Genomic DNA, 17,605 nt, shown 5'->3' on the forward strand with positions numbered 1-17,605 from the left:
TTTCACCGGAGCCAGAAAATTCTTCATGAGGCTGTAAGTCGGTGCCCTGCACACTGAGGAGGACCGCTCTTTTTTTTTTTTTGCAGCACTTCCTTCTCCGTCCAGCTCGTTGGCTACAAAGTACTGGCCTAGCCGTTCGACATAGGCTTCGCAGTCCTCACCCTCCGGGAACTTCTCCAGGATGCCCACAGTTTGCTGCATCTTTGCGTTGGATTCGTATTCTCGTCACCAGTTATTGTGCTCCTAACACAGATGAGACTGCACATAGGAAGGTTAAAGTAACAGTGACCTCAGTATTTAATAAGACACTCCAGAGTGAGGAACAGGCCTTAGGGGCCAGCTTATATACAGTGCTCCCAAGGGATGCTGTGATCCCTTGGTACTTCAGGGGATGAGCTCCCTGGTGGCAGAACATGGGAGTGCATGCTTTACAGATACACAACAGAACCCATACCAAATTTAGTGATGAATAACTTTGCAATGATGAGAATGTGGGCTTTGACACAATGGACTGCTGTTCTCCATGGTCTCTCTTCCATTGCCTCGCTCCGTTGGATTGCCTTTACTTGGTTTTGCTTTTTACTTATCCGAGTGTAACCAGAGCATTTCTTGGAATGGCTTCTTGTCCCATCTTTGCACTGTCATCTCCGGAGTTTTTCCAAGGATCCATCCTTGGCTCCCTCCTGTTCGTCATCTACTTCCTGCCCATTGACCGTATCTGCAGATGGCTCTACCTCTGCATCACCTCTTTCACCCCTTCCAGCTGTCAGATTGCTTATCTGAGATCCAGTCCTGGACAAGGTGACATTTTCTTCTGCAAAACATTGGTAGGATTTAAGTCACTATCTTTGGCCCCCATTACAATCTCTGCCCTTGCCACTCTCTCCATCCCCCTACCCGGCTACTATCTGAGGATGAACTAGACTGTCATCGACCTCAAACTTGACCATGAACCTTTGTGACCTCCAGATTTGACACTTCCAATGTTCTCCTGGCCAGTCTACTATCTTCCACTCTCTCTAAAATTGACCCACAACTCTGCTGCCCATATCTTGCGCAAGTCCCACTTGCCCATCACCCCTGACTTAAATTGGCTCCTGACCATCCAACTTTTCATTTAAAATTATTTTCCTTGTGTTTAAATACTTCCTTGTCCCTGTATATCTCTGTAACTGTCTCCAGCGCTCTTTCTCATCTCCTCTGAACTCTGGCTTGTGCCTCCTGCTGCCTCGGCTTACACTCTCATTCCCTGCATAAACCCTTCTGCGTCTCCTTAAAACTCACATCTTTAACCAACCTTTTGATTATCCCTCCTAATATCGCCTCCTTTGGCTTTGCATCCATTTTTTCATACTTTGGGATGTTTTTCAAAGTTAAAGGCTCTATATAAATGCAAGTAGTTACATTTTAAGATACAGAATGTTGAATTACTTGTTTAAAGACTTCAAAATTGACATCCTTGGTTTTATGTTTACTTCCATTTAGAATTGTCTAATGAGGTTTTCAGAGAGCCTTCAGGAGATGGTTAATTTTCACACGGTAAGTCATAAATTCTGGCATTACTGCAAATGTATCCCAATTGATGCACATTTTGTGTAAACTACATTTATGCACATTTTATGTTTACTACATTTAAGAAATATATTTGATCAGTTTGACATTTTTAATATTTCCTTAAAACTGTTGACTTTATTAGAAACCAGCAGTGTAATGTTTCATTTCATATGGGGATGGGGCAGGGCAGGGGCAGTACTGATCATCGTGAATTGCCCAAGGGCACATTGCTAAACCATGACACCGAATAGTTGCCAAATCCTCTATGTATTAGACCCAACATTAATACTTTAGAGATTAATCTGCTTATCCTGCAGTATTTCCAATACCCAGTCAGATGACAATGACATCACTAGAACACCACCACTGGTTAAAGATTTCTGATTGGGACCTAGTCCGGGTTTTTTTTTCTGTTCCAAGGCTATGATCTTGACTGGAGTGCAATCTGCTGTCATCTGCCAATGTTTTTTTGTAATTAACGTTTGGGTAGTGTACATGAGTTGCCTATGTGACCTGTCTTATGTCCTTGTCTTTGTGAGGAAGCAGCTGACCTCCACTAGTCGTTTCCCTACTTGGCTTGGAATAGACTAGCAATTTATTATGAGGAAAATGGTATACACACCTAACACTTTCAGACACTGTGCCCCGTAACAGCCAAACGTTGTACATTTTGATTTTATTTTTGCCTTGAGGGAGTTGGGATAGCAGTGGCCAGGATTTTCACATTGGCAGTAACTGGGAACAGTTCTATTGTTGATGACATTTGTAGCTTATGACTGGGTTGTGATTGTAAATTCCGTCTTTGTGGTTTTGTCATCTCTGTTCTGCTTAACTATATTCCCCTTTTTTTGATTGTTTTACCATTGTGAGGGTAGTGGAATTTGGTCCATCATGGCTGAGAAAAGACAGTTTCCTGAATTGTTAGGTGAAGTCAGACTGCAGACACACTGTGTATTGTAGGAAGTATGGTAATTTCTGGGGCGCCGACCCCTTATCACCCGCTGCCGGCCATTTTGCGCCCCGCGGGAGGAACTGCCTTGCGGGAGCATGGTCGGTGCTTGGCGTTGCTGCCACCCTTAAAGGGGAGGGTATACCGCCGCAGCCTCCATTTTGTTTTAATTGTCAGCTGACTCCTGAGTCGGCCCGACAATGGCAGCCGCTGGTTTGACCATAAATGATGGGGAGGGAAGTTGCGACGCATCACGTCCGCGTAGCTCCGACGTGCTCAGTGAGGCGCTAAATGACACCGTCCGGTTTCCACCCTGCTCCCGACTCTGTTCCACCCCGCTCCCACCTCCAACAGCGCCCGAGAGCGCCGGGAGGCATCTCAAAAAAACAAAATCCCGAATATCGCTCCATTCTCTGCCCCATCTCTACGGGCGCTAAATCTTCAGTTAATTCAAATTATCCGCCCCAAATGGGGCAGAGGGCTATTTCGGCCCCTTAAATTTTCAGCTGACTGTTGGAAACAGACAGTGATTGTTTATCGCCCAATTGTGAGAAAATCCTATCCAATAAACTTGCACTGCTAGAGATGTATCTGTATAAAAGCAAGTTTGCATTTCACTTTAATATTTGTTTTGTTTTTAACGATCAGTTTGTGTTTTAATTAGTGAGGTTTGTTTAGCAAATATATTTGCAGAATACAAATGTTATACCTACAAAAATGTAAATGATTGTGAAGAGTGTTTTATTAACACATTTCAAGTTTTGTTAATCTCTGGCTTGTACAGTAATAGCATTCCTACATGTAACATAATTTTAACTCTTCCTACATTTTGAGCTTTGCAATTCAGATTGGATATTATAGCAGAGTATTTTATCTTGGTCAGCCCAGTGTTTGACATGTATGGAAATCCTTAACTGTACTTAATGTGGGCTGTAGCACATCTCTTAAGAAACACATGCCACCTGGTTCTGAACTTCTGTTGCTGGACATGTCATCTTGGAGCTACTTTGGCCTTAAAGAAACCCTGTCTCAGGAGCCCTACATGAGTGGCTTGTGAACAACACTATAAAATGTGAGAGTGCATTGCCAGCATCCTTTTGATCACAGCATGGACACCCACCATGCACTATTGAATGGTGGTTTCATGAATTAGAGATATGAAGCTTCAAAAGCAATTGCTTGCCTGTTTAACATGAAACCTGCAGGCATGTTCTCATATTCAACTTCCAGGTAGTGCAACAGTCATTCCAAATTTGAGTTTACTTGTTAATTATTTGGCTCGGATGGGATGTGGGGGGGGGCGGGGGTGGTGATGGAAAGGGAGCCAAAGATGGCCAGAGGTGATGCTCTGAAATTGTTGAACTTGATGTTGAGTCCAGAAAGCTGTCAAGTGCCGAAAAGAAAGATGAGGTGCGGTTCCTCGAGCTTGCGTTGAGCTTCATTGGAACAATGTAGGAGACCGAGGATGGAGAGGTCAGAGTGGGAGTGGAGTCCAGATTAACCTTTTTCTAACTTCTGTCATTACTATTTCAATTCGGCCCATCAACCCTTTTGTGTCTCTAATCTCGCCTGCCTTCCACCTTATCACATACCTCTCTTTTTGTTCTTTCTTCCCCTCCCCCTTTCAGTGCTTATAAATATGCTCTTTTTGAACATTCGGCAGTTCTGACGAAGGGCCGTCGACCCGAAACGTTAACTGTGTTTTTCTCTCCACAGATGCCTGACCCATTGAGATTTCCAACATTCTCTGTTTTTATTTCAGATTCCAGCATCCACAGTATTTTGCTTTTGTATTAGTGTTTAATAATGTCCATCTTGAAGAAGTTCTGCTCTTCCCTCAGACGGGTTTCCGTTTGTCTCTTTTACATTGTTCATCTTTGCTTTCTGTTTCCCTTCTCATGTTTGATTCAGTATCTGCCAAGACTTGCTTTCAACACCACATCACTTTCCTCAGTAACTGTCTCCACCTCAGACTTAATCCACATGGATTTCAACTGAAATTCCACCCTTCATGTTTTAGATCCACCCATGATTACAGATATCTCCAAGATATTCAGCGTTCCTCGAACCACTGCTCTCACCGCATTCTGAGATCCACAATCCTCGCTATGTGGCGCCACATGCACACTCTCGACCCCTCTCCAGCAGCACCGATTCACTCTATCTCTAAGCTGTCCTGGTCCGCAGTTGCATTTCATCCTTTGTCTCATCCGACGCTTTAAAACTTTTTTCCTTCCTTTCAGGTGTCAAGGATTGTAAACTTCAACAACGCTTGGACACCAACGCCCCTCCGGAATCTTCTTCCCCTACACTTCCCTCTGATTCCATCTCTTCTTTCAATCTCGCCCCGTCCCGTGTTTTCACTATCCCCTTTGACCTTCCTCTCTGACCCCAAACAATCAGTCCTCTGCAAAGGCCTGAGCTTCATTGCCTTATACCCCCACCTCAATGAATTTCAAGCTTGGCATAATGCTGAGCTCTTTTTTTGCCTCTGTGCCTACTTCTTCGACCAGGAGTGTCTCTTCCACACTCACACTCACACTCACACTCCTGACCCTTTCTCATGCTTTCAGAATTCTCGCTTTACCTGCACTCCTCTCTCTGGCCTCTTACCCTCTCTAGATCTTTTCATTGCAAACTGCCGACGGGACTTTGGCCGTCTCAATTTCTCTGCTTCCCTCACTCACTCCAACCTGCCTCCCTCTGAACTTGCAGCACTCCACTTGCTCAGATCCAACCCTAACCTTGTCATTAAACCTGCTGACAAGGGTGGCACTGTTGTTTGGCAAACCGATCTCGACCTTGCAGAGGCTGATCACCAACTCTCTGACACCTCCTCCTACCTCCCCCTGGACCATGACCCCACCACTGAATATCAAGCCATCATTTCCCAGACCATCACTGACCTCATCTCCTCTGGAGATCTTCCCTACACAACCACCAACCTCATAGTTCCCCAACCCTGCACAGCCTGCTTCTACCTCCCTCCCAAGATCCACAAACAGGACTGCCCCGGTTGACCCATCGTTTCAGCTTGTTCATGCCCCACAGAATTTTATTTCTTCCTATCTTGACTTTGTTTTTTCTCCCCTTGTCCACTCTCTTCCCACCTACATTCGCGACTACTCCGACGCCCTCCGTCGCTTTAACAGTTTCCAGTTTCCCGTTTCCCGGCCCCAACCATCTGCCTATCACCATGGTTGTCTATTCCATCTACACTTCCATCCCCCACCTCACCGGGTCCCCTCCCTCACCTCTTTTTTCCGGTACATTGATGACCGTATCGGTGCCGTTTCCTGCTCTCGCCCTGAACTTGAAAACTTCATTTCACTTTGTATCCAATTTCCACCCTTCCCTCATCGTCACATGGTCCATCTCCGACTCTTCCCTTCCCTTCCCTTCCTCGACTTCTCTCCATTTCTGGGTATAGGCTTTCGACCAGTATCCACTATAAGCCCACTGACTCCCACAGCTACCTGGACTACACTTCCTCCCACTCCGCATCCTGTAAGGACTCCATTCCATTCTCCCAATTTCTTCGTCTCCGTCACATCTGCTCTGGCGATGCCACCTTTCACACTAGTGCCTCTGACATGTCTTCCTTTTTCCTCAACCGAGGATTCCCCTCCGCCCTTGACTGTGTCCGTTCGATTTCCCGCAGATCTGCTCTCACCCCCTCCCCTCCCTCTCGAGCGGAAGTGGAGTAGAGAATTAAAGTGACAGGTGACCGGAAGCTCAGGGTCACACTTACGGACTGAACAGAGGTGCTCCGCAAAGTGATCACCCACTCTACGCTTGGTCTCCCCAATGTAGAGACCACCACATTGTGAGCAGTGAATACAGTATACTAAATTGAAAGAAGTATAAGTAAATCGCTGTTTCATCTGGAAGGTGTATTAGGGGCCCCATAACACGACAGGGTTCCCCTTGTCCTCATCTTTCACCCACCAGCCTCCACGTTCAACGGATCATCCTCCGCCATTTCAGCCACCTCCAGCGTGATCCCACCACCAATCACATTTTCCCTTCCCTTCCCCTCCCCTCTCAGCGGTCCGAAGGGACCGCTCCCTCCGTGACACCCTGGTCCATTCTGCAGACATCGCCAGCAACCCCTTCCCTTCCCACGGCATGTTCCCGTGCAAGTGCAGGAGATGTAACACCTGCCCTTTTACCTCTTCCCTTCCCACTATACAGGGCCCCAAATACGCCTTCCAGGTGAAACAGCGATTTACTTGCACTTCTTTCAATTTAGTATACTGTATTCACTGCTCACAATGTGGTGGTCTCTACATTGGGGAGACCAAGTGTCGAGTGGGTGATCGCTTTGCGGAGCACCTCTGTTCCTGTCACTTTAATTCTCCGCTCCACTCCCGCTCTGACCTCTCCGTCCTCGGTCTCCTATACTGTTCCAATGAAGCTCAACGCAAGCTCGAGGAACAGCACCTCATCTTTCTTTTTAGGTACTTTACAGCCTTCTGGACTCAACATCTTCAACAATTTCAGAGCATAACCTCTAGCCATCTTTGGCTCAATTTCCCTCTTCTCCCCTCCCCCCCCCCCCCCCCCCCCATCTTATGTTTATTTTCTCTTTGTCTATAATGGCAGCTGGTCATTACGACACCATTCACACCCTATCCAGATTAACCTTTTTTTAACTTCTGTCATTACCATTTTAATTCGGCCCATCAACCCTTTTGTCTCTCATCTCTCCTGCCTTCCACCCTATCACAGACACTTCCTTTTGTTCTTTCTTCCCCTCCCCCTTTCAGTGCTTAAGAATATGTTCTTTTCGAACATTCGGCAGTTCAGACGAAGGGTCGTTGACCCGAAACATTAACTCTGTTTTTCTCTCCACAGATGCTGTCTCATCTGCTGAGATTTCCAGCATTCTCTGTTTTTATTTCAGATTCCAGCATCCGCAGTATTTTGCTTTTGCTTAGTCATGGAGCTTGCACATGGCTAGATGACATCCTTCTGTTGCATGGCTGGGAGCTCTGAAACATGAGCGGTTTCGTATTGAAATTAGTAATTGTATAATAAAATGTTGTTATCCACCAACTTGGCAAGAGAAAAGCCTAATTTTGTTGTTTTTCAGTTCATTGAATACTTGCCATTTTGGGTCTCCACTTACATTGGGGTGCTAATCTGATAGTTACAAGTGTATCAGAATAGCTCTACCTCATACTTTGGCATCCATGATCAGGTGGCAGCAGGAGCAGCGGCTAACACTAAATTCTATTGTGATCTGTTGGGTCCACATCACTGTTGTCATGCATTGTAGAACACCAATCTAAAATGGATATGCATCATTCAACATGAAAATAAATTCTGTACTCTGGTCACCCACCTGAATGCAGTAATGAGTGGTGTGGGCTTGTTTTATTTAACGTGAGGAGTATGCATATATCTATTTTATATTAATGATAAATGTGTGATATTCTTTCCAAACATAATGGAAATGTTATTGCGTCATGTCTAGGTGAGAGCCATTCATTACAACATCATACTGAACAATTTTGTTACCATGGAAGCCTGTTTTCTTTATTACATGACTCATCAGGGAAATTGTGTGTATAATAGTAGAGACATGATCAGATAAGTCATTTTCTTATAGAAAGAAATAATGTATGAAAAAAATACAAACCGAATGGGAAAGGAATTTAAAAATAAAATTACTTCCTGCATTCCTGCTGGCCAGATCACTAAAAGGTCTTAATAGTTTGCAGTATGATCTATACCTGTATTGCTGTGTTTTGATCTCACCACAACAAATTATTTTACTAGCAAGTCAAGCAGATGTTTCATTTCAATATTGTTTTATAAATCACACTACTACTGGCATATATTTGTCACTTATCAAATTCACATCCACCCATCCATCCATCATATTACAGATCTTCAGCAAATCAGATTCCAGAAACCGCTGTCCTTTCAATCTGTCTTGACCAAGCTATTTGTATAGCCAGAATTGCATAACACAAGACTTTTTTGTCTTATCACACTATATTAAAGCAAAATGCCCTGAACTACCCACTCAGACTGAGGGGAAAACTTTTAATTGCAATGTTGTTTTAAATGTGATTTTTAGTTGAATGGATTATCATACGTGGGTAGGAATAAAAGAGTGATTGCTGCCAGTAAACAGTAAACTTTTAGCATGTTGATTTAGATATTTGGATCTCAAGTCTTGGACTCAATTTAACACAAACACACACTTTGGCCCAGCTGCATGCCATTCCTGTATTTCTCATTTTTCTACTTTCCAATATTATTGAGCCCATTGTATCTTGTAGAGAAATTATGATTTTGTTATTGGAAACCCTTTTGTGGTAACTGTTGAATGGTACTAATTCTTCACTCCCACCCTTGCCCCCAACCCCCATGTAATGTTTTTTTTTATCAGCCCAGCCCAGTTATCAAATTAGACATTTTCCTTTATTTTAGGTACGTTCTGTATCATAATTTATAAAAGCAGTATCAAAAATATTTTAAGAAACTGCTACTTGCACCGAGCTACATTTATCTATAACTAAAGTGACTTTTTGTTTTGTCCATTTCTGTCAACTTTCAAGTATTTAAATCAGTGAATGCTTCTGCTAGGTAAGGGGAGTTAAAATCTAGACCATTGTGTTCAAAATATAAATGGTGCTCATGCTAAGACTTCGGTATTTAATGATCCCTACTTCCCAAAATTTTTATTGGCATCCATTTTTGATGGCTCCGATTTTGCGGGCAGTAGTGAACGGACGGTGATTGCCGTTCATTACACTTAGACTTGCCCACAAACTTTCTGTGGATTTTTGCACTGGAAGTTGCAGTGATTAGAAATAGAGAGGAAAAGAAAGATGGGATTAAGAGAGATAAAAGACACAGAAAAAGTAACACAAAAATTATTTAAATGTTTTTTTTTTAAATCTCCAATAATTAAAATCTTAAGGAATGAGACTCCACAATTGTAAAATGTTAATTTTCAGTGCCAGAGAGGTTGTTTGGCAGTAATTAAGACTTGCTATGCTGTTAAAAAATTAATTTATGTTTGAATGAATGTACCCTAACTTTTTCTGGCTAGTTTAGTTGGTATCTATCACGCAAGTACGGTAACTTCACGCTCTTCCATGCGTTTCAATGCTGAGTCTCTCTGCGAAATAGGGCAACTCTGACAGCAACTTCCTGATGTCCGCATTTAACTGCGTATGTGCAGTTGGTGGAAGTTGCTGTCCAATTTACTGTTTCATAATGGTGAGTGCTGATAGCCTTACCGTTATTTTTATCACAAAATCTGGGCCCTTGTCCCTCTGCAGTTGGTCTAGTGAAGAGACATTGTCAAAATGTAAAAACATAGTCTGTCCTTTTAAACCAATCAGCAGCATAGCTGACCAGTATGCATCTGATTTAGTTCCATACTGTGAATGTGATTTGTTTTTTTTCATGCAGGATTGTAAGCTTGAGCATTTGGAAAATTGAGACTCTTATGAGAATATGAGTGAAAATTGCTAGTTCAGTGATTAATGCTACTATCCGGTATTTTAGTTTATTTTGTGGGGGGGAGAAGTGTTAAGTCCATTTTAGTTCATCAATTTTATCTTTAGTTTAAGGAAGTTTGGAGTCAATTTATTCCTTTACAAGTGTTCAGTATTTGACACAGATTCCAAGTTGTATTTTTAAAAAAATGACTGAATAGTCTTTGACTTAAAATTTTGTAAGAACTGTTACTGCATTCCTTATAACCTAATGGAAATTGTGGTTTCTCAAACAGAAATAACATTGTTTTCATCCAGGTAGTGTGATTTTGAACGTATAGGATTTCAGAATTAAGAGATAGGAGAGCACTAATATATAATGGCCCAAAATTTGATGAATAAATAACGATGTGTGAACCATGCATGCCGTTATTAACGTCCAAATCAGCCAGCAACTTGTCTGGAGGAAGAGATACCCTGTGAATTGTAAATCAACACATGTTGCTGGCCGATTTGCACTGCTCTGCCATAGCGAAAATAGCATTTCACCCGTAACCTCCCCATGATGTCAGCTGTGGCTCAGTAGGTAGCACACTCTTCTCCGAGTCAGAAGGTTGTGGGTTCAAATCCCATTCCAGGGACTTGAGCGCACAAATCTAGGCTGACACTCGAGTGCAGTACTCGGAGTGCTGCACTGTTGGAGGTGCCGTCTTTCGGATGAGTTGTTAAACCGAGGCCCCGTCTGTGCACTCAGGTGGATGTAAAATATCCCATGGCACTATTTCGAAGAGGACCAGGGGAGTTATCCCTGGTGTCCTGGTCAGTATTCATCCCTCAATCAACATAACACAAAAACAGATTATCTGGTTATTATCACATTGCTGTTTGTGGGAGTTTGCTGTGCGCAAGTTGGCTGCTGCGTTTCCCATATTACAACAGTGACTACACTCCAAAAGTACTTAATTGGCTGTAAAGCATTTTGAGACATCCGGTGGTCATGAAAGGCATTATATAAATGCAAGTCTTTTATGATTTTCATGAAAGTTGCTGTATTTGCACATTAAGTGACCATTAAATGCATCTTTGAAAGTTATTACATTTGCCTTTGTTATTCATGCCTTTGTTACCTCTAGATTTGACTACTCCAACTCACTCCTGGCTGGCCTCCCACATTCTACGCTATGTAAACTTGAAGTCATCCAAAACTCAGCAGCCCGTGTACTCACTCGTACCAAGTCACGATCACCCATCACCCCTGTGCTTTCTGACCTATATTGGCTCCCAGTTAAACAACGCCTAGATTTAAAAATTCTCATCCTTGTTGACAAATCCCTCTATATTTCTCTAATCTTTTTCAACCCCACAAGATGTCTGTGCCCCTCAAATCCTGGCCTCTTGAATATCCCTCATTATAATTGCTCAACCATCGATGGCCGTGCCTTCAGCTGATTGGGCCCCAAGCTCTGGAACTCCCTCCATAAACCTCTCCGCCTCTACACACCTCTTTCCTCCTTTAAGAAGTTCCTTAAAACCTCCCTCTTTAAACAAGCTTTTGGTCATCTGCCTTAATTTCTTCTTTTGTGGCTCAGTGCAATTTTATCTGTTTTGTCTTGTAACACTGTGAAGCGCGTGGAACGTTTTACTACATTAAAGGCCCTATATAAATAAAAGTTATTAAGTCTAGTAATTAATAGCGTAACCTTTTAACAACGTGATAATTGTTGATGACTGCCAAACAACCTCGCTTGCCCAGAAAGTGAACAATTAAAAGTGTGGAGTTTCATTCCTTCAGTTAATGAATTGTTGGAAATGTTAAGAAATGTCAAATTTTAAGACTTAAAAAAAATTTCCTTTCTGTCTCTTGTCTCTCTGTTAATCCAGTCTTCTTTATCGTTCTGTACCTGAATTGACATTGAATTCACCCACTCTAATTTATCCTCCTCCTCAGTCATCCTCTATTTATTTTTCAATCATTAAATATCATTCATTAAGATATGCTGTTTGTCCCATTCTTCATGAGGGTCCTAGATCCCTGTTTCCCTCGCCATGCCGTTATCACTCCCAATTCTAGCAACTTTGTGGGCAAAAACCTTGTTAGTTGAAGGGTGCAGGAACAAAGCCTAAGGGGGCATGATGTGATTGGTCCATAAATTGCTTCAGCAGGGCATATCAACAGCTGGATGAATATCAACACTGTATGATTTGGATAATTCATATCAGTAACATCAATGAAAAAAATAAGCTATGTGAATTTGTGAAGCTTATTGAATACAATGCAAAATATTTTATTCTGCCTAGTAAGATCTGAATTTATTACATATGGAGCATCCAAACATTGTCAGAAATTGTTGGCTTAAGAAACATAGAAACATAGAAAATAGGTGCAGGAGTAGGCCATTCGGCCCTTCGAGCCTGCACCGCCATTCAATAAGATCATGGCTGATCATTCACCTCAGTACCCCTTTCCTGCTTTCTCTCCATACCCCTTGATCCCTTTAGCCGCAAGGGCCACATCTAACTCTCTCTTGAATATATCCAATGAACTGGCATCAACAACTCTCTGCGGCAGCGAATTCCACAGGTTAACAACTCTGAGTGAAGAAGTTTCTCCTCATCTCAGTCCTAAACGGCTTACACCTTATTCTAAGACTATGTCCCCTGGTTCTGGACTTCCCCAACATCGGGAACATTCTTCCTGCATCTAACCTGTCCAGTCCCGTCAGAATTTTATATGTTTCTATGCGATCCCCTCTCATCCTTCTAAACTTCACTGAATACAGGCCCAGTCGATCCAGTCTCTCCTCATATGTCAGTCCTGCCATCCTGGGAATCAGTCTGGTGAACCTTCGCTGCACTCCCTCAATAGCAAGAACATTCTTCCTCAGATTAGGAGACCAAAACTGAACACAATATTCCACAATATCACCAAGGCCCTATACAACTACAGTAAGACCTCCCTGCTCCTATACTCAAATCCCCGAGCTATGAAGGCCAACATACCATTTGCCTTCTTCACCGCCTGCTGTACCTGCATGCCAACTTTCAATGACTGATGTACCATGATACCCAGGTCTCGTTGCACCTCCCCTTTTCCTAATCTGCCGCCATTCAGATAATATTCTGCCATCTGTTTTTGCCAAAGTGGATAACCTCACATTTATCCACATTATACTGCATCTGCCATGTGTTTGCCCACTCACCTAACCTGTCCAAGTCACCCTGCAGCCTCTTCGCGTCCTCCTCACAGCTCACACCTTGGCTTGCAGCTAATTAAAGCACTTCCTGCTTGTAATGTCTTTCAGTTTAAACTTAGCAATGCCATGATTACTGCTACCTTAATATATAGTAAATATGGACTGTTAAAAATGTAGTTTATTTATCTTGACAATGCTATAATCAAAAAAAAGGATTAAAAAACCACCCTAGTATTAAATATTATGAAAGAACAGATGTGCAATGATTGCAAACAAGGCTGTAATGTTGAATAAGTACTGCTTCAGATTTAACTAATCAAGCCTAATTGTTAGGTGTGGTTGATTGCAAATCTGAAATGTTAACTGCGGGGTTCAATGAAGCAATAATCCTGTAAAATAATGGAATACGGTGCAAAATGTTTCTATCCTCATTTATAGTCTTGGAAATTGAAGTATTTGTCAGTTTGATCAGTGCTCCAAAAAAAATATTGATTCTGTGAAGAATCAAGAGCTGACATCCAGTATTCTTAGCAGAGTAAGCATTATAACTAAGTTCCTTTTTTTAAAAAAAAGGGTGTGGTACCTGGGTGATTGTGTTTTATTTTCATTGCTTTTGGAGTGTTTGAGTTTATATTTATTTAGAACAGTTGCATCCAAATTACTTTAGAAGACCGAGTATGAAGCCAAAATCAGGCATCTTTACACTGAGACCTCCATGAGATCTGTATAGTTTAAAAAAAAAACTTTTAATCCAGCTATTCCAAAAAAAGCTATTAATCTACACCTTAAAATAAGAGAAGAAATTAGTAAAGCCTTGATTAATTGTGAGTTTACAGACAGTCCTTCCACAAGTCCCATCTTAACTGCATAAGAAATAGGAGCTGGAGTAGGCCATTTGGCCCTTTGAGCTTCTACATCAACTTCACCTTCCAGCACTATCCCATATCACTTAATTCTCTTCGTTCCCCAAAATTTATCGACCTCTGTCTTGAATCTACTTAACGATTGAGCATCCACAACTCTCTGGGGTAGAAAATTCCAAAGGTTCACAACCCTTTGAGTGAAAAAATTTATCCTTATCTCAGTCCTAAATGGCAGACTCTTTATTTTGAGTCTGTGACCCTGCATTCTTGATTCTCCAGCCAGAGGAAAGGTCTTCTCAGCATTAACCGTGTCAAGCCCCTTAAGAATTTTATATATTTCAATTAGATCACCTCTCATTCTTCTAAACTCTAGGGAATATAGGCTTAGTCTACTCAATCTCTCCTCATATTCCAGTCCCCTCACCCCAGGAACCAGTCTAGTGAACCTTTGTTGCACTCCCTCCAAGTCAAGTATGTCTTTCTTTGGGTAAGGAGACCAGAACTGTACACAGTACTCCAGGTGTGGCCTCACCAATGCCTTGTATTATTGCAGTAAGACTTCTTTACTCTCTACTCTAATCCCTTTGTAACAAAAGCTAACATACCATTTGCTTTCCTAATTGCTTGCTGTATAAGGACACCCAGGTCTCTGAATGCAAACATTTCCCAGTCTCTGCCATTCAAAAAATATTCTGCTGTTTTGTTTTTCCCAACAAAGTGGATAACTTCACACTTCGCCACATTGTATTTCATTTGCCATGTTCTTGCCCACTCAGTCAACCTGTCTGTATCTCTCTGCTTACTTTCCCATCTAACTTTGTATCATCAGCAAACTTAGATACCTTATACTCAGTCCCTTCAGCTAAGTCATTAATATAGATTGTAAATAGCTGAGTCCCAAGCACTGATCCTTGCCGTACCATGCTAGTTACAGCCTGCCAGCCCAAGTTCTGTTTATTCCTACCCTCTGTTTTCAGTCCATTAACCAATCCTCAATCCATGCTGCAATATTACACCCAATCAAATGAGTCCTAATTTTGTGTAATAACCTCTTTGTGGCACCTTATCGAATGCTTTTTAAAAATCCAAAGGCACTACATCCACTGATTTGCCCCTTATCCATCCTACTGGTTAGATCTTCAAATATTTGTCAAACATTAACTCTAACAGATTTGGTTTGCCAAGTCTATATGTAGATTAAAGTCCCCCATGATTATTGTATTACCCTTGTTACATGCGTCTCTAATTTCTTGATTTATACTCTGCACTACATTACAACTGCTATTTGGGGGCCTATAAACAACTCCCACCAATATTTTCTGCCCCCTTACTGTTTCTTAGCTCCACCCAAATTGATTCTACTACTTGATTTTCCAAGCTAAGATCCTTTCTCTCTACTATCTTTATCCTATTCTTCTTATCAGGGCTACTCCTCCTTTTCCATTTTGCCTATCTCTTCTAAAAGTTACGTTTCCTGGAATATTTTGCTCCCAACTTTGGTCACTTTGCAAACACATCTCCATAATGGCTATCAGATCAAACCTATTAATTTATGTCTGTGCAATTAGTTCGTCTATCTTTTGCGAATGCTTCGTGCATTCAGATATAGTGCCTTTAGCTTTGATTTTTTTTCTATTTTTCCCTGAGGTCACCTTAGTTACTGATGTCCTATCACCTTTGTTACTTTCTCTATCCCTTCCTGACCCACTCTGTTTATTTTTATCCAAAACTCTGCTCTGCTCTAGAGCCTTGACATATCTCTTGCTTTTAAATTTACTCTTTTTTCTGAATCCTCCCACCCCCTTCATTAGTTTAAAGCCCTGTCTACTACCCTAGTTATTTGATTCGCCAGGATACTGGGTTTCAGCCGGTTTAAGTGGAGCTCGTCCCAACTGAACAGCTCCCTCTTTCCCCAGTATTGGTGCCAGTGCCCCACAAAGCAAAACCCCTGCTTCCCACACTACTCTGAGCCACGCATTTAACCTTTTAACCTGTTTATCCCAATGCCAATTGGCGCGTGGCTCAGGTAACAATCCATATATTATTGGCCCTGAAATTCTGACGTTCCTGAGTCTGTACGAAGTTTGTACAGACCCGGGAAGGCATCGGAAAAGCCGGTTTTCGGCACGCAATGCGCATGCGCTGAAAACCTGCTTTTCCGATCTGTCAAGTTTCTGGCTTGACAGATCATCCGCAGATCGGGATCGAGGACATTTATAAGTGCAAATTTCCGATATTTACGCATACAAATGTCCTCAAAAATCTTGCGCCTGAAAAAGCAGGCGCATAGTCAACTTTTTACAGGCGCAAGTGTTTTAAAAACACACATAAAAGTTATCATTAAAAACCCTCCCCACAACAGTAAGTTTATTTTTTTTTAAAAACTTTAAAAAAAAAAAATCGGGAAAATACATATTTTTTTAAGACATTAATAACTTTAATTTAAATGAATGTAGTGTATATTTTCTATTTTTTATTAGTGTTTTGGGTGTTTGGGACTCTGTTTTGGCTCTGCAGTGAACAGTATTTAACCCTCTGGCTATACTGTCCCCTACCATAACTACATTCCCTTCCACTCCCACCACTTGAATGGCCTCCTGCGCCATGGTCAGCTTGCTCATCCATCCTGCAGGTTTCTCCCTCATCCATGCAGGCAGCAAGAACCTTACACCTGTTGGATAAGGACAACTGCAGAGGCTTCTCCAGCACTGCAGCTAGGGTCCCCTTATCTGCCTGAGTTGCATTCATACCCTTCTGTCGCTGACCACTAACCAGACCTGTACCACTTTGTATCCTAAGGGGTGCGACTGCCTCATGGATCAAAATGTCCAGGAAACCCTCCCCCTCCCTGATGCCCCACAATGTCTGCACCTCAGAATTCAGCTCAACAACTCTTGAAGTTCCTCAAGATGCAGGCACTTACTGCAAACGTGCTTGTCTGGGATCACAGTACTCCACAAACTCCCATATACTGCAGTTGCGGCACATCACCTGCACTGTCATCCCTATATAGCTTTGTTCTATTTAATTAAATTAATACTAGACTTTGTATTTAGAGTGTATACAGCCAGTGAATTTATAAAGAGGATGATATGTTAGTTGAATTTCATCCAAAATATTTTGCCCTGCCCATAATAAATTGAACAGTGCAGTCTTCTGCATCAACTCGAACATGAGGGCAATTTATAGTGTTCAGGTGTTGTGGGAGGATAATGATTTACTCTGATTTATGTCACTCTTACAAAGTGATTCGTTAGTTCTTCAATTTTATTTGCATTTTTACACCTTTGCACTTCCATTGTTGAATTTCAGCTAGAATGCTGTGAAGAAGTGCAAATAAAAGATGAGGGACATACACAGTTTAAAAAATACAGCTATCCATAAAATCTACAATGGGAATCGACAATTGAAAGGACCAGTTTGACACCGCTGCCAGCTGGTGCTAATCAGTGTTTTTGTGGATCCGAGAACAAAAACATAAAGTCAGAGTAACACAGTGCAGATTTGTGATATTCAAATATTAGATATAAAAGAATGTTTAATATGTGCATAATTTTTTTGTTAATTAAGTTTGTGAATTTCAGT

The 17,605-nt window shown here is 41.9% G+C and overlaps 1 protein-coding gene across 3 annotated transcripts in view; it reads left to right on the forward strand.

The window, feature by feature from the left end:
* The window catches only part of LOC139265901 (arf-GAP with coiled-coil, ANK repeat and PH domain-containing protein 2-like), a 174,191-nt gene that overhangs the window by 68,524 nt on the left and 88,062 nt on the right, over positions 1 to 17,605 (forward strand). For all 3 annotated transcript variants that reach the window (XR_011593649.1, XM_070883467.1, XM_070883468.1), the window contains exon 4: positions 1,486 to 1,539. Coding sequence is in view for 2 of the 3 variants with exons in the window: in XM_070883467.1 (XP_070739568.1) it covers positions 1,486 to 1,539 (54 nt within the window). In the remaining variant the exon portion in view is untranslated. The remainder of the gene's footprint in view (positions 1 to 1,485; positions 1,540 to 17,605) is intronic.

This window comes from Pristiophorus japonicus, chromosome 6 (assembly GCF_044704955.1).
Source record: "Pristiophorus japonicus isolate sPriJap1 chromosome 6, sPriJap1.hap1, whole genome shotgun sequence".
Classification (NCBI taxonomy): Eukaryota; Metazoa; Chordata; class Chondrichthyes; family Pristiophoridae; genus Pristiophorus; species Pristiophorus japonicus.